Here is an 18879-nt window from a genome sequence, read left to right as displayed (position 1 = left end):
ATCTAAATTACATTATTAACTAATTCTTATTGACTTTGGAGAAATTATGATCAGTTATGAGATTGGTTATTATGCCATTCTTACTTTGGGTTACGAAATCTCGCATACATCACAATCATGATGATGAAGATTATGATGAGGAGGAGAAGTAGACTTACATTACAGCTGATGCACGATTGACGCAGTACGTGCATATGCCTCCCCCCCAAATTGATCGTTGGTGAGAAATGGCAAGAAAAGAAGGAATAGCAGAAAAACTAGTAACCCATTCGGAAACTACTATGTACTTACTACTCCCCAGTCGCCATCATAATATCCAATGAAAGGGTGGCCTCATACTTGGTACTTGGCCACCGATGGCGTTTAAACTATCGGGTTGCATTCCCTCTTCAATTTAGCACAACGTAGTACCTACCTTAGTGGGTTACCCAGAATGGATGCAGGAGGAATAAGCATCAATTCCATTCCGTGTCTCCTGATCACCCTGTTTTCTTTGTTGCCGCCATTTCCTAACGTTCCCAGTGTGGTGGTCACGGGTTCATAAAGGATGGTGGCAGGTTACATGAGCGCCTTAGAACTGCAGGATAAACAAGGAAATTAATGAATCAAGAGATTAAGGATATTAGGGAAGCAAACAGAGTTCCCAGCCAGTATAAGTATATAGACAGTAGGCAGCAGACCTTACTTCAGGCCATTTTCTATATATAAATCACGCTTTGCCTGCTCACTCCTGCGTGTCTGGGGGCAGTGAATGGCCCTTCCCAGCCAAGCCACGTGTAAAAGGCCCCCGGCCCCCTTCACCGCCTACCGGATTTAATACAAATCTCCTGATCCACTCGCGCACCTTGCTCACCTTCATCAGCGGTAGTAGATCTTCCTCACGCTTGGCTGCAGGGTCCTGATGAATATCCCGGAGTTGCTTCGCACTGTAGAGCCCGCCTGCTTCGGTTACGTCGACCCGCTGGCGGTGCAGCAGGTTAACCTTCGTGACCCCTTTCCTCAAACTCTGCCCGTATACCCGTTCCCGGAAGGAGCTCAGTCCTACCATCCGCATCAGAACAATGTCCCGTGGACGCAGCGTTGCCAACGACACTCCCAGCGCATCTCCTTCGTCGTCACCTTCCCCAGCCATGACCGCATGATTCACGGGAGGAAGCCAGAACGTAACCCCAAACCCACTTCTTGTATCATCCCCAACCACCACCTCAACCAGATCCAATTCTTGCTTCCATTGCCGCGTTACCACCCGCCTGGGAGGGTGGATGGCGATAATCGCCACAATCAGATTCACCGTCATCGTCTGTGGCACGATCGAATTCAGATATGTCGCAGTGGGGATATCCCGGAGATCGGTGAGGGGTCCCTGGATTGGTAACCCTGGTGTTGGCCCGTCCCTCTCGCTGCTTGTCGCAAAAGAGGTCCCAGCCGATAAACTGCTACTTCGCATGGTATCTCCAGAGTGAAACCCCGGGGTCGAGATCTCCGAGGTTTCATGAACGGTAAAGGAATGGTTGTAGAACTGCGATAGCACTGAATCGTCCGGCTTTGTCCGTGATGTATCTTCAGAGACTGCAATGTCCCGTATAGCGAGGAAGCGAGCATCTCGACCTGGTTCCCACCTGTAGATTTCTGGGAGAAGCCCTGGACTGCGTAGATCCCGCAATAGTCTCCATTTCACGGGCTGAGTATCGGGGAAAGGCCAATGGCCTTCATTTTGCGTATCCAGACTATGAAATGGAGATATCGGTGCGTCCAGCAGCTCCTCTTCATTCCACTGAAGATTCCGCGACGTGGGCGCACCCATGAGGAAGATGACCCTTTTCGACATCATCAATGCCGTATAGCGGGGTTCATGCCACAGGGCATATTAGTTGGAAAACCGTTTGCTGCTCACTCCAGAAACCAATGTCGAATCCGTTGCGGAGATCCGTCTAGATCGGGGAGATCAAAGATAGAGATTGATCCAGAGACGTCAAGAGAGGAAGGTGCATTAAAGTATCTAGTCCGCAGATGCGTTGTGAACGCGCCTGCAGCGCGTGTCCAGTTATATAGTTTGTGACAAAGAAGCGACGCCTTTGAGATTGACTCTATGATGATGTTCTAGTCATCGGTATCCGATCTGAACCACGGGTTGTAGACAGGCAACGACTCATGTTGTATGGTACTGCGTATACGATCCAGAAATTGGATTGAGGATCGTGCGCGGCCATGATCGTCATGGCACGAGTACAACTAAAGAAGTCATGACGCAGATATACCAGAAACCAGATATATGGCCATGTCAACAGCGGGGATAATTCCGGGAAGCTCTGGTGGTGCGGCCTTCTAGAACCCATCCATGCGGGCGGGGAAATTTGGGGAATGGCGTGGAATCCGATATTTCATGCCTGAGGCACACAGGCTGCGTGGCTACGGGGGGCGACAGCAGCCGGCAGAGCACCGGGTCGGCAGTCGAATTTCGCCGCCGAGCAACGACCAGCCAAGCATCGTCATTGGTTTGGCCTCTCTTCTTTCCTCTCTTCATCTCAAATCTGTCGTCTGGTTGTGGTCGGGGATGGCATGTTTCTTGACTAAGGATTGATCTCATCATCATCGTTACTGTGCCCCACCCTCTCCCTATCGCGCCGAAGGGTTACTATCATCAACGTCGCGGCCAAGTGCCGCTTTAGCTCGGACAACCATGGCCTTCCAAGTCCCCTTCCCCAAGCCGGTAAGTCTTGCTATCTGTCCACGCTCGAACTCGATTTCTCTAACTGATGACTCTCCCCGCAGGGTCTTGCGGCCGTGACCTCAGATCTCTGGCCGTCAATGACACGGTTGTTTAATGCGCCCCGAAATAACGTCGAACACGCCTCCCGCTCCGGATATGCCGCCCCTCAGCCCTCCCAACGCGCGGTTGCGGAAGCAACCTCCACGGTATGTCTCGCTAGTCGGCCGTATGACGATGGAGTTGGTGCGCTGATATACATACACATAGGGATCAAGTAGTGTCCAGCTGCCGGAGTTTCTGGCTACTGTGTCCTCCGAGGCGTTGAAGGCAAGCATCTTGAGCAAGACCACTCAAAGCGGATGGTCTCGCTCCTTGCTCAATGGTATACATTTCTCGTCATATCCTTGGGAAGCTTGCTCTAACTTGAACCTATTTGCAGGAACCACAATGTGGACCTCGCCGTCTCTCGCTACCCGTCATCTTGCCTCTCCCTCTGCTCGTTCCTACTCCACGATATCCATGTCCTTCAACCGTCTTCGCCACGCTCCCAAAGTACAAGGTCTCTCCCGGTTACAGCAACAGCGTTTTCTGTTCGGTGGTTCTTCTCACAATCTATTGGCGCAGAAGGAGAAAACTGCCAACAACAACCCTAGCAGCGCAAACGCTCAGAATGCTTTCTACCAGGCCCTCCTCCGTGCAAACCACCCTGCCATTGTTGTTGAACGGTACAAAAGCGGTCATTTCGCCACGAATGCGGCCACGGACGAACTCTACATGAAAGCCTTGCAACGCGTTGGTGGCGTGGATTCTGCGGTAGCGGTCCCTGCGTCCGGCCAGGCCGTCAGCCCCGAGCGGCTGCAAGCCATCGGCCAGGCCGTCGCAACTCAGTTTCACGGTGGACAATTCGGTAATTCTACACACTACGGTACGGCAGTCAAGCAGACTGGCACTGGAAACAAGGAAGATCCGCTGCACGTGGTTGTGGAGGAGTCAACAGGAAGTGCTGTCTTCAGATGGGTCAAGTTCTTGTTCTACTTCGCCTTCTTTGCTTATCTGTCTCTGGTCATGATCACGATCTTGGTTGAAACGACTGGTGCTTTGAAGAACATCAGGGGACCGCAGAACAGCGAAGCTCAGCCTCAGCAGCAGACCGTCCGTTTCAGTGATGTGCATGGTTGCGATGAGGCCAAGGAAGAACTTCAGGAACTCGTCGAATTCCTCACTAACCCCGATCGCTTCTCTTCGCTTGGTGGCAAGCTGCCCAAGGGTGTTCTCCTGGTCGGTCCTCCTGGTACCGGAAAGACTTTGCTGGCTCGTGCTGTTGCTGGAGAGGCTGGTGTTCCCTTCTTCTACATGTCTGGCTCTGAATTCGACGAGGTTTACGTGGGTGTTGGTGCCAAGCGCGTTCGTGAATTGTTCACTCAAGCCCGCAGCAAGTCCCCTGCCATCATCTTCATTGATGAGTTGGATGCCATTGGTGCTAAGAGGAATGAAAGGGATGCCGCCTATGTGAAGCAAACCCTGAACCAATTGCTTACCGAACTTGACGGCTTCTCCCAAAGCAGCGGGGTGATCATCATTGCCGCAACCAACTACCCCCAACTCCTGGATAAGGCTCTCACACGTCCCGGTCGCTTTGATCGCAAGGTGACTGTTGGCCTTCCCGACGTTCGTGGCCGTATGGATATTCTCCGTCACCACATGAAGGACGTCCAGGTCAGCATGGATGTTGATGTTGGTGTCATTGCTCGTGGTACCCCTGGTTTCTCTGGTGCTGATTTGGAGAACCTTGTTAACCAAGCTGCCATCTATGCCAGCCGTAACAAGCAAACCAAGGTTGGCCCCAAGGACTTTGACTGGGCTAAGGACAAGATCATGATGGGTGCCGAGGCTCGCAGCCGTATCATCCAGGACAAGGATAAACTCCTCACTGCCTACCACGAGGCCGGCCACGCTCTTGTTGCTTACTTCTCTCCTTCCTCTACGCCCTTGTACAAGATCACCATTGTTCCCCGAGGCATGGCCTTGGGTGTGACTCACTTCTTGCCTGAGATGGATATGGTGTCGAGAAACTACACCGAATACCTTTCGGATATTGACGTCTCCATGGGCGGTAAGGCTGCTGAGGAGCTTGTTTTCGGCCCTGACAAAGTCACCAGTGGAATTTCTGCAGTAAGTCTAACATATCAGCTCAAGAAGACATGGTTACTGACAAATAACAGGACATTCAACAAGCCACTGAAACCGCCTTTACTTTGGTCACCCGTTTCGGCTACTCTAAGAAGCTCGGAAACGTGGACCTGTCGAGCAACTATGACAGCCTCTCGTCGGAGACGAAGCAGGAGATTGAATCCGAAGTCCGTCGTTTAGTGGAAGAGGGTCGTGTCCGCGCCAGCAACATTCTGACTGAAAAGCGGGAGGAGCTGGAAATCTTGACCAAAGCTTTGATTGAATACGAGACACTGACAAAGGAGGAGATGGAGAAGGTCCTGCGAGGCGAAAAGCTCGACAAGCTGCAGTCGGCTCCCGCAGCGCCGCTGAAATTGCCCGAAGCCTTACAGACGGCCCGGCTACCACCTACAGTGGCCAGCGGAAACTCCGTCCAGGAATAAGCGACCTTTCACCTCTGATTATCCCCTTTATTTTACGATCATCGCCTGTTACAGCTACAATATCATAGGAATGTTTTGATATGCACCCCCCCTTCTTTGCGTTTTATCCTTCCTCGTCCTCATGTGTCATATGTATCGAGAAACAACCCAAATACCATCATCAACTTATCTCTTTTTCTACCTCATTGATACGGGGGGTCTCGAGATTCTGACCATCACCTAACCAAATTCTTTGGTTCGTTTACTTTTTCCTATCTTGATTTTCTTCTCAGTCTCCGTATTCACCGTGATTGTCTGTTTGCGTCTACTGATCCCGTTTCTCCTTGTCTCTTTTGTTTAATCTCAATGCCTTGGTTCAAAGACTGGGTGGCAGGCATACAGGTGAATTTGGCACAATTGTATTATTTACATACGTACATATAGCGTGCATCAAATTCCACACGAACTTGCACTTTGCATGGGTTTCCCATAAACAGTCTATTAGTAGTAGTCAAGTCTTCTGTCGAACTGTGCCAGTGTGCCATTGAGGCCTCTCCATGAAGAAGGAGCTGAAGTATACCCGGAGGGTGATATTTAACGGATTTCCAGCTACTAATTTCCTGGTTTTCACACCATATTGGAATTTTGTCTCCACAAGGCTAGACAACATTCTTTAAACACATCAACCTCGTCCCTTCAGATGTGGAGTCCACTCCTTCCCCATGTATGACCAGAAGATCTGCTCCTAGCTCCTACGTTCCATGTATAATAACAACGGCACGACCTTCGTGTTGCGCCGAGGACAAGGTGACTATCCAGACCTTCCTGTACGAACTAGACGCTTATCGCATTCCTATAGACCAAGAAAAGGGAAATCAGAGAAAGGATTAGCCGGATATATCACCAACAATCTTAACGTTATATCTTTTATTGAGACATTCACTGCAGCCAGGCAGCTGTCAGCTGATCCTTCGCCTTTCTTCCTGCGTGGTCTTTGACCACCACCTCTTCCAACCAACAACCAACCACTCTCTTATGATCAGATAGATCAAATCCATATATCTTTGACCCTTCGTCTTGACATCTTTCATCGCCGACCAAGTTTAGGATTCAAAGTGTATAACGGGTTGACTCCTCGGGCAATAATCCCACGGAAATGGCGCGAATCTATCAAAAATACATAGCTTGCAGCTGAATAAATCCAATTAGGTAATTAAGGAAATGACCACGGCGTAGCGGACTAGGTAATAAATGCATGTATGTACATTAACAAACATCATTAGGAATGAAAGACAAGCTGCGCGAATAGAACGGTACTCGCTTAATTTGCTGTAACATGGGGAAGAGACCAAAAGATGAATAATAGCAATGCGTTATCATTACAACCTCTGCCTTTCACCATTCATTTCATGTCATATCGGACTTTGAATCAACCCTTAAGGAATTTTACCCAACCATCAGCCGACATAACATCGTTAAGAAAAAGAGGAAATGTTTTGTATTTAGCCGCGAGAATTGTATTTCTCATTGAAGGCGTTGACGGCTAAGTAGATGTTAGCATCAGCTGATGGCAGTTGTTGGGCCGTATGTTCACTCACCAATTGCTATCTGCCGGTACAGCCAGTTCCTGGAGCTCTCATCCTGGACCGGGATGAAAGGGCCATTCGCACCACCCTTGAGGGTGATGCTCATGCCCGTACGCTCCTTGGATATAGTTTGGATGTCCGTCAACCGCATGTCCCATTCTGTGCGGAGCTTCTTGGTGCGCACGAGAATAATCCGATCGTATGTCAACATGACCAGCATGTCCCGGCCCGGAAGTTCCAGGTGTGCGATGTAATCCTCGTTGAAAAACTTCCCATCATCGGCCGTCTTGAGCCAGAATTGTCCTAACGCTTCGCGCTGAGAGTAGGGCCGCACGATACCATCAGTGGCGATGAACCGGGTGAGGCGAACACGGTCGAGTCCCTCGGCATCAAATACAGTTGTTGTGTTTCGCACGCCCTCAGCCAAATCTAGTCCGAGTCAGTATATGTTTCTGTTTCAAAAAGAAATCATAAACTTACTTGAGGCAAGGTCAAAGGCGCCTATCGCAGGTTTCGTCGCCAAACCTAGAACGCCCTTTCCAACACCCTTGAAGAATCCTTGAATACCTTCCTTTTCAGCGCCCTGCAGTGGATGACGGGCAAGTCCTCCGATCCCACTTGCTAGACTGGTTGCAAATGCATTGCCACCTGCTGTGATACCATATAAGGCGTGCTTTGGCCGGTTCCGAGACTTTGACATCCGTCGCTGATCTTGGAATTCTTTGTCAAGAGTAGCAGCAGCCAATCCTTTCGACATACTTCCAGTAAGCTTGGCCATACTGTCGGAGAACCCAAAGACGGATTTCTTCACGAAGCTTGTAGCACCCTTTGCGATACCATAACCCAGCTCCTGAGGCCTATCAGTCATGACCAGACCCTGGTATGGTTCGTAGAAAATATCCGCCACACCAGAGCTGACAGTGTTGAACAACCCGACTGGATTTCCCAAGAAGTCAGCGGAGCCGAGGACTACATGCACTTGGCGAAGGAATTCTTGCGTGTAGTGTCTCTGAATGTTACTGACAAGCAGCCCAAAGGAGACACGCGCATTCTCCAGCATCAGTGCATTCAGCCGTACAGGGGCATCGTTGACATTGCCCATTGACATTGTCATGACATGAACAAAGAACATTAGTGGGTTGGACGGCTGCAGAGCATCTTCCGCGTTCACACGCTCAGTACGCATGAAAGAGATGTCAATCTGCATAGGTTGCAGATGAAGGAGTTCAAAGTACACATCCTGAGCAGCACCTTCATTCTGCGGCTCTGGAATGTTCAAGTCCTCATCGCAGAGTTTCCCTTCGTGCGGCTCAGACCATGAAGCACCAGGTACCTTAACAAAGTCCAGCATTGCGGCAATGAAATCCTCATCAAGCTCCAGCGTCATCTGCTGCAAAAGAACCGTAGCGTATTTGATATAAAGAACACCATAAGAGTCGTCCTTGACGCGCGTAGCCATGGCATGGAAGATTGGGTGTGCTTCCATCTCCTTTCCAGTTTTTGGAACCACACTGGGATACAGCAAGATCGGGAAGATGCCTCCGTACAGCTGATTGTCAATTTGAATCCACTTGATCGTGGTGTTCAGAGTCTGATAAACTCTTGATTCCCTGAATTTGACTTCGATATCGCGGAATGTTAGGTAGAGCAACTCCCTTAAGTTCTGATTGATCAAGGAGATGCCAATGCCCCCAAGCCGAAGCTGGGCTTTGAAGTTGACATCCGAATCAAGTTCTTTCACTTCGAAGCCAGTGCTCAAACTGCTCTGCGAGGCTTGTCCCTTTTGTTTGTAAATACTCTTTGACGCCTTGAAGTTCGACAAGACCAGAGTCTGAGTTGGACCATTTGCAACAATGTTGATATCAATGATCTTCTGAGTCTCTCCATATTGGGTTGGGGGGATCCTCATTGGTATCAAGTTGCCAATCTCAGCAAGTTTGATATGTCTTTCCTTCCCTTTGCATGTCAAGACAAGCGACTTGTTCTTGGTGGCTGGATAGTCCCAGGCATAGGGCATGATGCTGCGAGGAGGAAGGCGATAGCGGATGGGTCGCCAGCCATTCGACCTGTCTTCTTCGTCGTCTTCAAGGTTCGGGTTCTACGGTCGCGTTAGCAATGCACGTTTTGAGACATAAGTAATATACTCACAGCCTGGAAGAAAATGAATTCCATGTCACTCTCATTTCGCATCGAAAAAGGCCAGTTGCGGGGCTCAAAGCTGAAGTGTATGAATAAAGTTGCACACTCCATGATAACATCAACCTTGATGAGCCTCTGGCGTTGATTAGCCTTGGCAAGCTTGACATGTACGGTTCCAATATCGGCAATGTTGAAGGGCGATGACCATTGATTGTTCACTCCTGGGAAGCAGAGGCACAGCTGCTTGTCTACAACTTGACGTAAGAAGTGTAGGGGTGTCAGTTCCCCACTCTTGATCTGTAGGACATTTGACGAGCCAGGCTCCCGGACCAGGATGTCCTCGTTTAGCTTGTTCTTCAGAATGAAGCGTGGTGCAATGGTCACGACCTTCGTCAATTTGTATTTGCCTTCGCCCTCGGCGACAGATACACCTGTATGGATCTCGGATCGCCCATGCCTGTCAGGAAGAACGACTTCGAATGTGCTTCCAATGGCTTCAAAACTCTGGGGCTTGCTCCAAGAAGATTCGCCGATTCTCAGCATGGAACGGTTCTTCTGGTCATCCGTCTGGTAGGAGTACATGTAAGGAAGCGACCGGCCACCATGCCTAGAATCAGCCATCAGTCCCTGCCCTGCCGCCGACCGCGCTGACTGCAAGAATGCCTTGCTTTGAATTTCCATAGGAAGTCCGGTCTTATTCAAGATGAGATACGGACTGTAGACAGAGATTTTGAAAGCTCCACCGCTGTCGGGCACGTTGAAGTAATGGAGCTTGAGTCTAAGTTGAATGCCTCGCTCATCTTTCAATGATAGCACGTGCTCTCTTCTGTAGTCTTGGGAGTTGCCATTGATGATTGCAAAGTCGCTTTGCCTGAAGACAGTGTCCTCCAGATCGACGCTAAGGAGTAATAGATGAGACAGCTCAACAACATGAACAGGGCTCACGCCGCCTTTGCGCAGAAAGTTCGTCCAATCCTTCTTGGTGTTCTTGTCATAGATGCGGTACTTGAAGTCGTAAGGAAGAAGGTTTTGGATCTCGACTGGGGCAAAGATCCGGATACGCATGTAAGGATAGATACCTGTTAGCTTATCTCGGGCGTTGTAAGTAGCATGCAGTTGGAAATAGAAAGGAGGAGCTTGTTGTCCGCCTTCACTAAGGCACTTGATTGTCCTCGTTGGCCGACGCAGAAGCTCTTTCCAATGCAATTGTTCACGAGACCAGTCATAGCCGAAGCCCTGGTCGGGCCGAATAACGAGGGAGTGCATGTACGCTGCTCCAACAGGCGCAGGTCGCGAATCACCAGGAAGAATCTTCTCAATTTTCAGAAGATGGCCATCGTTGGGGTTGAACACGCCCAACTCTACAGGTATTTGAGTGCTGTTCTCAACAACTAGTGGCGAGCGGAAGGTGATATACTTGACATTGTCGGTACCCAGCTTGACCTCCACAAGCAGTTGGTGAAGAATTCCGTCCTTCTTAGGCTTCAGGCCATACAGGATCTCGCCCTCACGGACAACGGGAATACGGCTCACGCTGTCGAAACCACTTCCTTCGAGCTTGACTCCAACAAGCCCAGCATGGCCTTCTGGCGCAAGCGTCTCACGCATAGCAGTAGAATCCTCGAATCGCCAAGGATATTCTTCGCCATCAGCCAGTTTAGCAGCCGGTCCCTCTTCGTCAGCGCTGACATCGGCCCAAACATGCAGATCGAAGCCAGTGTAATTGCGAATTCGGTAGGGCGCATCAGCACCTCTTGGCTTGGAGAGCACATCTTCATCCGTTGATAGGAACTGGAACGACTTTGATGCTAGGGCAATTGTTGCCGAAGTAACTGTAAGCTCCATCGTCTTGTGAGAGTAGGCATCTATAGAAAGGATCTCAGGGGCAGTCTCCCTCGCAACGTGGAACCCTAGCTGCCAGGGCTCTATAAGGGGTTCCCATGCGGACTTGGAGAAGTTATACACATTGACAAAAGTTTCAAAATTGGTATCGGCATGGAGCGTTGACGACCAGTCACGAATATCAACGTTGAACTTCTTGACACTCCAATCGAGCAGTGGAAGATCGTGAAGGTCTCCAATAAGGATTACCCTGACGCCATCAACCTGAGCATTCAACTCCTCCCGCTTCAGAACGGCAGAGCGTTGCGAAACGAGCTCTCCGCCCGAGTTGTCGGCTGTGGCACTGGAGTGTCGTTGATTCCTCGAGACCATAGCTGTCGAGGTCTGTCTGCCGCTGGATCGTCTCCTAGAAGATATTGGTCTTGTGCTCTTAACATCCGATAGCTTTTTCGGTTCCTCATTTTCAACAGATTGTGTTCCTTGAGCTCTCATCTCAGATGCCTTGTTGACAATCTGTGTCGCCATCAAAATATCGCGAAGAGAGAGACGCAGAACCAACGGCTCGATATGGACATTTATTGAGGTTAAGGAGGAGCCCTTATCCTGTGGGCGACTGTCCACGGATACTTCCAAGGTAAAGTCATCCAGAATTCGAAGCCTGCTTGTTTCGAACTTGTCCATGCGGCACAGAAACATTCCCACCTTGCTTATCTGTAGTGTAGAGACATTTTGATGCGAAAACAGCATCTGCTTCGTTCCAAGAACGATGGCCTCTGTATGCGTAATGGCCGGGTTCGCGATAGTTATTACTTGAGCATCGACAAGGTTGACTCTGAATGACACAGTCATCTGACGGTCAGCGGCAGGCGCAGCGCCTCCGCTTGACGGTGTTATTGTAGACTCTTCAATGCTATCAGCAGTACTAGTCCTTGGCTCCGATTCGTCGGGTGACTCATCGCCATCTTCTTCAACAACTGGCTCCTCTGTAGCGAAAGCCGAATTGGCAAATGATTGCAAAGCTGACAAGTAGTCCAGGGCAAGTATTATTCGTGGGCTGTCGATGGTCAGCATCGCGATAAGATGATTGTTCGGTCCTGGAGTCATGGAGACGCTGGCCATGAACTGTTGCTTGACATCGTTATTGATCAATGACATGATCTTTCGGAATTTGTTTGTATCTTTATTCCGACTATCGCGAATGGAGAGTGAGTGGATGAGAAGCTCAGACTCCAGGGAGCCATCGGTCAACATGCGCAACTTGACACGCGTGTCATTGAGTGAGAACTTGGATAGACTAGCATCTTCCAAGCGACCGACTGGCGCATCGTCGTTCGCAAGGATGAGCTCCAGTCCAACACTATCCACCTTGAAGATCATATCAAGCCGGACCCACGTCTCGTCGTTAGGGCTTGCTCCTGGTGCTTCTGTTTCTTGAGCTTGCCTAGTCTGGACTGCCCTAGTTTCAGCTTCCCTAGTGGGGTCTGTCACGGATGAGGGAAGTGACTCCAAAGCCTCTAGTTCTTGTTGTTCAGTATCAGTCGCGAATGCGCTGGGAACCCTCTTTGACATATCCAACAAGAATCTGAGCTGTTTCTGCGATATTCTAAGGTTAATGGGGGACAGCGACCCCTCAACTTCCATGTCCGGTCGGGGATTGTCTTGCTGATGCTCGAGGTAGCAGATACTGAATTCCAGGTTGACTTTCTGGATCATTTCCAGCTCCTCTGCGGTGCCTTCGTCGTAGTGGAACTTTGAAGTCAAACGGATATTGCGGATTCCGGAGGAGATGAGGTTGACAGCAGGGCCATCTTTATCATTCTCATCGAGAGGGACAAAGGTATTCTTAGCGTAGATCTCACCCAGGTGAGCAGTCACTGTATCATGGGGAAGATCCTCCCTCATGGCGCCTGGGAAGACCAAAATTGGAGTCATAACCACGACATCAAAACGCATTCTGGAGGCATTTTCTTGGAGCTGATTGGCCTGGTTAGCTGCAGCTTGCCGGGCAGCGTTGAAGATAGCCTGCATCTTGCCGAACTTGACCAGGAAATTGATTATCTTGCGATAAGGCTCTTCTAAGAAATTTATTTTCATCGAGCCTGATCGGAGGAAGACTTCGGAGTCATATCCCGGGTAAGTTGTACTCTCAGGATCAAAAGTCTCATATTTGAAATCCGCAAAATTCTCGCCTTCGATGGTTAAGAGCCGGCGAAGATCAGAGTTCTCTGAAGCTCCTGTATTGACATCGTCAATCAAAGTCAAGCTGCCAATGCGAGACTGTATGAGCATGGTTTTGTCTACGAGCGAGATGCCCACGTCGGCTGTGTTGAGACTCAGAGTAGCCAGTCTAACACCATCATTATTGAGAATGAGAGCTATACTTTTCAAGTCGGCTTTGATGCGGATCTTTCCACCTTGCTGAGGCTGTTCCTGAACAGTACTGGTGTCCTGGTTCGTCTCACTTGACTGAGTAATCTGATTGTTCGGCTGTTCCGGGTTCGTAAACGTCAGTAGAACGAAGTCAAGCAGTGTCAAGAGTGTCTTCCTCGTTACGACAAGGTTGATGGTGGAAACTGATATATCAAGGTTCATCGCTACACCTTCGTACGTCGACTGGAAAACAGGAGACTCCGGCTTAACTCGAACGAACTTTAGATGGAAAAGGTCCTTGTCTTCGTCGGCATCGAAGCCCTTGGAGGATAGTATCCTTTTGAACTCTGGAACTGGGTTCTCTTCAATGTAATCATCAACACTCAAAGATTTCAGAACAACCTCGGCAACCATGTCAAATGGCCGCATATAGTAGTCCAGCGCAAACCCTTCGGCAACCAGCTCAACCAACAAATGGTCGCGGAGCGGATCCTTCGGATCGGAGCGAGATAATGAGCCACGAAGGCGACCGACCGTGAATTTGAATTCGAAGTCCCGGCGATGTATGTTGGTTGGTTTGTCAACGCTCTTGCTCTGTTCATCGTTAGACTCATCATCAGAGTCTTCGTCAACATTTGGAAGCTCTCTCAGAATGGACGGTTGGAACGAGGAAGATCTTGCCCTGTTACCAGAGGCAGTGGTTTCTTTCGTCGTATTGGCGGTATTGCTCGGCGCGCTACCATCATCGAAGCTGGGGATCGCAATGTCGATCAGCTTCATGAGACCTTTATACTTAGCATCAGACATTGACGCATGCAGTTCTGGAAGGTGACCGGAGATGCGAGTTCTGGTGAGCTCAGTGACCTTTGGCACAATACACATTTCTAGGACAAAATCAACATTGATGCGGTCAATGATGTGCAAGTTCCGGGTCAGGACATCCGTAATTAACTGCGCCTTGGTGGTTTCAATGCCGGGTCCAATAAGGACCTGAGTAGAGTCCAACTTGATAAGAAATCTGTCGTAGAGAAGGTGCTCGAGCTCCTTATAATCACCTTCCTCGTACTGCCGCTTCTGCTTCGATTGAAGATCTCTCATTGTCTGCCGATCGACGAGTTCGCTATTGACACTAATGTGACCAGCGTCGAGAATTAAACAGAGTGAGCTCTCTTGCGTAATACTCTCAGGAACAATAATCAGAGGCGCATGGATATCAAACTGCGCGTCAACCTTCTTGTGCTCCTCTAGAGCAAACTCCAAGCCCGCTCGGGTTTGCTGTCGGATGCCTTCCACGGTGGCACCTGCTGTATCCAGGAGGGCTCCAATTGACTCCATATGTCTCTCTGGCGGTTCGAAGAACTTGACAACCTCGACGATAAACCTCGGATTGTAGATGACCTCAATACTCTTCATTTTGACCTTCACGACCGAATCGGCGTCGCTTTCGAGAGGGTTCTTCTCGAGTTCCAAGTGGAACAAGCCGTCCCTGTAGTCAGAAGCATCATCGCTAGCGTCATACTCCAGCTGACTGTCAGAAGCTTGGGAGAGGCGGTTCTTAGGTTCTGGCAATGAATCTTTGACCTTGACGATCTGCGGGAAAAGACTCCCTTCGGTTGTTCCATCATAAACTCGCAAGCCACCAAGGTTGAGATCGATGAAGAAGGAATCAGGGCGCTGCAGGGCTTTGGCTCTGAAGTTGTCAAACACGAACTGCATGATTTCGTTCGCTTTGCCGTGAGGGTCACGTTTCAATGTAAAGCTTCCAGCTCTCAGACCAGCATTTACCTGCAGCTTCACCCAGTCCCTTGGGACGTCAACGCTGTCCGCAATCGCCTTTTTCTCATCCCAGTCAATAGCATTATACAGTTCCTGTCGCTGTTCTTCGGTCATGGTAGTTTCCTCGGATTCCTCCTTCTTGCTGCCCCAGAACCATTCTGACCAGGTCTGCTGCTGCGCAGGCTTCTTGACACCCACATTCTCCTTTCTTAACTGATTCCTTGCCAGCGATCTCCAGAAACGAATATCTTCGTAGCTGAGCTTTCTTTGAAGGCGCTCGTAGTTTTCAGCGTCTGCGCCTGTCAAGGTTTCTTCACGCTTTTTCTTCTTGAACAAGTCAATGTAGGCGATGCGATCATCTCGTCGTTCCTTGATGTAATCCCAGGTCCAACGCCTATTCCGTTCGTGGATCTTGCTAAGTACAGCCTCCCCAGCAAACCTCAGCCAAGCACGGGGATCCTCCTTGGGTCTGCACTTTGGCTGGAACTTCCTGTATTCCTGGTGTCGGATGAAATAATGGAAGAGATCGACGAGCATCAGCGCATCGCGATACTGGTGGTCGTCAAGGACGAAACTGAGTTCATCAAAGAGCAATCTCGCTTTGATCGCTGCCCTATCATGCCCCCCAGACTTGTCCATTTCTAGACCAGCACGTCCGCTGACTGGCCGAAGCATGAACTGAACATTTTCTTCGCTATCAATGCCTGACCTGAGCTTCTCGATTAACTCCGCATGGCCAATTCCCTGTGCTTCTGCGCCTATGTCGGAACCCCGACCTGTACCCAGAAGGTTTGCATCGGTGTTCCAGTAGATTGCAAGGGCGCCGAGGATTGCCAGTTTATGGGTCGTACCGGAGGTCGACTGGATGAAGGTGGGATTCCACTCGGAGTCGGTGCTGACTGCACTGAGCTCTTTCAGTGTCACACCGAGGGCGAAGGGGTGGTCAGGCGAAGAAATCGAGTCCTCGTAGCGAAAATGCACGTTTTTGATGGATATCTGGAGGTTGTCGACAACGGCCGTTACCAGGCTCTGGGTGAAACTTTGGTTCCGACGCTGCTCTTCCTGGCTCATGCCCTCTGTATTGCGTTCCTTGAGCATTTCCGCGCTCTCAATCTTTTCCATCTTCAAGTGATGCGCCCGCCGCTCCTCCTCCTCCGGGTCGTAGTCCTGATCTTCCTTGGGAGCCGCAAGCAGAAACACATCTTCAATATCAACTTTGACTGGCTTCCCTCGTAGATTTGACCAGGGGATCGACAGGGTGAGCTCTCCGACATGTCCCTCTACAACGTTGAGCGGCAGGCGTAATTGATCGAGGGCCTCTCGTCGAAGCTCCAGGTTATGAAGCTTCACATCGCCAGACCAGATTCCGATGTTCAACTGCCTGCCATCAAAGTTCTTGATGTACATGCCCAGGGTGCGGTTGAGCAAGTTGGCGACGAGACCCTCCAACATGGTTGCAGGATGCGGCCGTAACCCGGGCCGGGGGCTTCTGCGTGGAGACCGTTAAGGGAGGATAGGACTATTCGTAACTGATCGTTTAGGCCAGCCTGATTAGATGAAGCGCAGAGTCAGCATGACATTGATCGGAGAACTACATATTGGTGGGGAAACGAAGGGCGATCGAGCAAACAAATGAAAAGAATGGGAAAAGACCTTTCAATGATGCGCGAGCTCTAGTTGCACACGCAGATAATAGAGAAAAGAGCCATGCAGAAGGTTGGCTCGGTACGCACGCGATACAAATTGCGGGCGGCAAGTGCAAGCAGTGGGCTAACAAAAAGTGGAAGTATAGATAGTGAATCAAGTGCGGAGAAAACGAAAGAGGAACGTGGAAGGCTAGCTGACGTATTCCCGCGGCAGTCAGGTTAGACGGAAAAGTGGTAAGGGAGGGGAGGGGGAATAGTAAGTAGACGAAGGTTGGGTATCAGGCTTGACCCAGTAACCCAATTGTGAAAGAGTGGAGGACGAGACTTGTCTCTAGATAGGCGAGTGTACCTGGGAAGGCATGTGCTGGGCCGATGATAATACGAAGGAAGAAACTAATCACTAATAGGGGGAGGAAGAGGGTGGATAGAGCGCTGCGTAAGTAAACGCCGTGACGCGGAACGGAGCAGTTACGGAGACCCTCTCTCTCTCAGTCACTGTCTCTCCGTAGAATCGGGCCCTGAGTGACGTCGGTGCCTCTGCCATGGCATGGCCTGAGCTGAGAGGATCCCTTCCTTTTCGGGACTAGCTGTCTAGGGCTGCAGCCCTCGTGGCTGAGTCAGCCCGCGTGGTGGTTCGGACCACTCATGCCTGAGGCATTGTCTATGACACCTGCGGGGTTGGTGTCTGTAGTGTGCCGTACAACGACGTGACCGCACCTCAGCATAATATCACCTCATTCATTCGTGGTCTCCAGGATCGAACTGCTTCCCCGGCCTGACATCTCCACTCCCACGAGTCAATCTCGACCAATTTCTGGGTGAATACCCTCATCTCCGCTCTTGCACCTTTTTCTCCTTCTTCCATCAGCTCAATTGGGTGTGTATACCCCCGAATTGCCTGCTTCCGAGCTCTTCCTGCCTCCACCTGCTAACCGCGGATATCGGGAAAAAAAATCAGCTGTCTAGACGACAATGCTGTACAGAACCACTGCTGCCCGCTCTGTCCTCAGGGCTATCTCGAGCTCCAATGCCTCGGTGGCCCGCTCGGCCCTGTCCAACAATGTCTTCAAGGCTCCCTTGACCTCTTCCGCTCGTTTTCCCGCTCGCCCGACCACCTCCCCCAGCCTCGCTCTGGCTGCTCGCAAGCCCGTCACCACTGCTCTTGTCCGCTATGCCTCCACGTCGGCTAAGGTGAGATTGAACTGAAGCATACTGAGTACTATAATTGAGTCAATTGCTGATCAAAGAACCACAGGAAGGCGAGGAGCCCGACATGATGGCCGGTATCAAGACCGAGGCTGTATGTGTTTTCCATTCTTCCCCAGATATCGCTTCCTCTGCGGGGCAATCTAGCCTCTCGGCGGCACATCTGGGACCCAATGCGCTAATGAGTCTCTTTCCGATCTATAGAAAGTCATCAAGGACACCTTCAGCCTGGAGGCCGTCCCCAAGGAGGCCCTCTACCTCGGAATGGCCGGTGTCATCCCCTACGTCGCTACTTCCCTGCAGACCGTCGCCCTCGCCTATGAGGTCAAGACCGCTGCTTTGGCCGGTGATGGCCTGATCTTCTCCGGCCAGAGCGCCGAGTTGATGCTGCACATGATCGAGCCCATCCAGGTCGGCTACGGTGCTGTTGTAAGTAACCCATGAGCCATCTTGGAATTCTTCAACAATCCCCCCCCTTCCCAAGGAGAACCCCTCAAAAGCTAATCAACTTAAACAACAACAGATCCTCTCCTTCCTCGGTGCCATCCACTGGGGTCTCGAGTGGGCCGGCTACGGCGGCAAGTACGGCTACAAGCGCTACGCTGCCGGTGTTATCGCCCCTGCCGTCGCCTGGCCCACCCTGCTGCTCCCCGTTGAGTATGCCCTGATCTCTCAGTTCCTTGCCTTCACCTTCCTGTACTACAACGACGCTCGTGCCGCTGCTTCCGGCCGCGCCCCCGCCTGGTACGGCATGTACCGCTTCGTCCTCACCTTCATCGTCGGTGCTAGCATTGTTGCCAGCTTGATCGGCCGTGAGCAGATCGCTGGTACCCTCAGCACTGAGCACACCATCAAGGACAAGATCAACGCTCTGATCTTCCTGCAGAAGAAGGAGAAGGAGGAGGTTGAGGCCCGTCGTCGTGCTGAGCTCGAGGATGCTGAGTAAGGGATTCAATTAATTGATATCAGTGTTGGTTGGTTTTTTTATCCCTGAAAAGTATATAGTACAAGGG

The 18879-nt window shown here is 50.6% G+C and overlaps 4 protein-coding genes across 4 annotated transcripts; 2 read left to right on the top strand and 2 right to left on the bottom strand.

Moving 5' to 3' along the window:
- Positions 1-611: 611 nt before the first annotated feature.
- BDQ94DRAFT_133549 (uncharacterized protein) lies at positions 612-2329 on the bottom strand. Its single transcript, XM_026764304.1, has one exon. It carries the CDS (start codon positions 1829-1831, stop codon positions 725-727), a length of 1107 nt encoding a protein of 368 aa, XP_026632744.1. The 5' UTR covers positions 1832-2329; the 3' UTR covers positions 612-724.
- A 150-nt stretch (positions 2330-2479) lies between these two features.
- BDQ94DRAFT_133548 (i-AAA protease YME1) lies at positions 2480-5783 on the top strand. The gene is made up of 5 exons (XM_026764303.1): positions 2480-2710; positions 2773-2916; positions 2978-3092; positions 3150-4882; positions 4933-5783. Exons 1-5 carry the CDS (start codon positions 2681-2683, stop codon positions 5320-5322), a joined length of 2412 nt encoding a protein of 803 aa, XP_026632743.1. The 5' UTR covers positions 2480-2680; the 3' UTR covers positions 5323-5783.
- A 701-nt stretch (positions 5784-6484) lies between these two features.
- On the bottom strand, positions 6485-16593 carry BDQ94DRAFT_177072 (membrane morphogenesis protein VPS13). The gene is made up of 4 exons (XM_026772814.1): positions 9036-16593; positions 7368-8985; positions 6900-7316; positions 6485-6844 (listed from the first exon to the last, which is right to left on the bottom strand). Exons 1-4 carry the CDS (start codon positions 16464-16466, stop codon positions 6804-6806), a joined length of 9507 nt encoding a protein of 3168 aa, XP_026632742.1. The 5' UTR covers positions 16467-16593; the 3' UTR covers positions 6485-6803.
- Positions 16594-17632: 1039 nt separating this feature from the next.
- Positions 17633-18812, top strand: BDQ94DRAFT_165399 (DUF3429 domain-containing protein; the record flags this gene model as incomplete). The annotated part of the gene is made up of 4 exons (XM_026770295.1): positions 17633-17851; positions 17916-17960; positions 18071-18295; positions 18390-18812. The coding sequence occupies 4 exons, from the start codon at positions 17633-17635 to the stop codon at positions 18810-18812; spliced, it is 912 nt and encodes a 303-aa protein (XP_026632741.1).
- Positions 18813-18879: the final 67 nt, after the last annotated feature.

The sequence above is a fragment of the Aspergillus welwitschiae genome (genome assembly GCF_003344945.1).
Source record: "Aspergillus welwitschiae strain CBS 139.54b unplaced genomic scaffold BDQ94scaffold_1, whole genome shotgun sequence".
Lineage (NCBI taxonomy): Eukaryota > Fungi > Ascomycota > Eurotiomycetes > Eurotiales > Aspergillaceae > Aspergillus > Aspergillus welwitschiae.
The sequence above is the reverse complement of the archived record's forward strand: the minus strand, read 5'-3'. Positions and strand labels throughout refer to the sequence as shown.

Excerpts from the sequence above, each read along its gene's own strand:
- BDQ94DRAFT_133549 (XM_026764304.1), bottom strand. The coding sequence starts at position 1,831 with ATGATGTCGAAAAGGGTCATCTTCCTCATGGGTGCGCCCACGTCGCGG.
- BDQ94DRAFT_133548 (XM_026764303.1), top strand. The coding sequence starts at position 2,681 with ATGGCCTTCCAAGTCCCCTTCCCCAAGCCG. Across the intron at positions 2,917-2,977 it reads TTGCGGAAGCAACCTCCACG|GGATCAAGTAGTGTCCAGCT; the intron begins GTATGTCTCGCT and ends ACATACACATAG. Across the intron at positions 4,883-4,932 it reads TCACCAGTGGAATTTCTGCA|GACATTCAACAAGCCACTGA; the intron begins GTAAGTCTAACA and ends GACAAATAACAG.
- BDQ94DRAFT_177072 (XM_026772814.1), bottom strand. The coding sequence starts at position 16,466 with ATGTTGGAGGGTCTCGTCGCCAACTTGCTCAACCGCACCCTGGGCATG. Across the intron at positions 8,986-9,035 it reads AATTCATTTTCTTCCAGGCT|AACCCGAACCTTGAAGACGA; the intron begins GTGAGTATATTA and ends ACGCGACCGTAG. Across the intron at positions 6,845-6,899 it reads GTACCGGCAGATAGCAATTG|CCGTCAACGCCTTCAATGAG; the intron begins GTGAGTGAACAT and ends ACATCTACTTAG.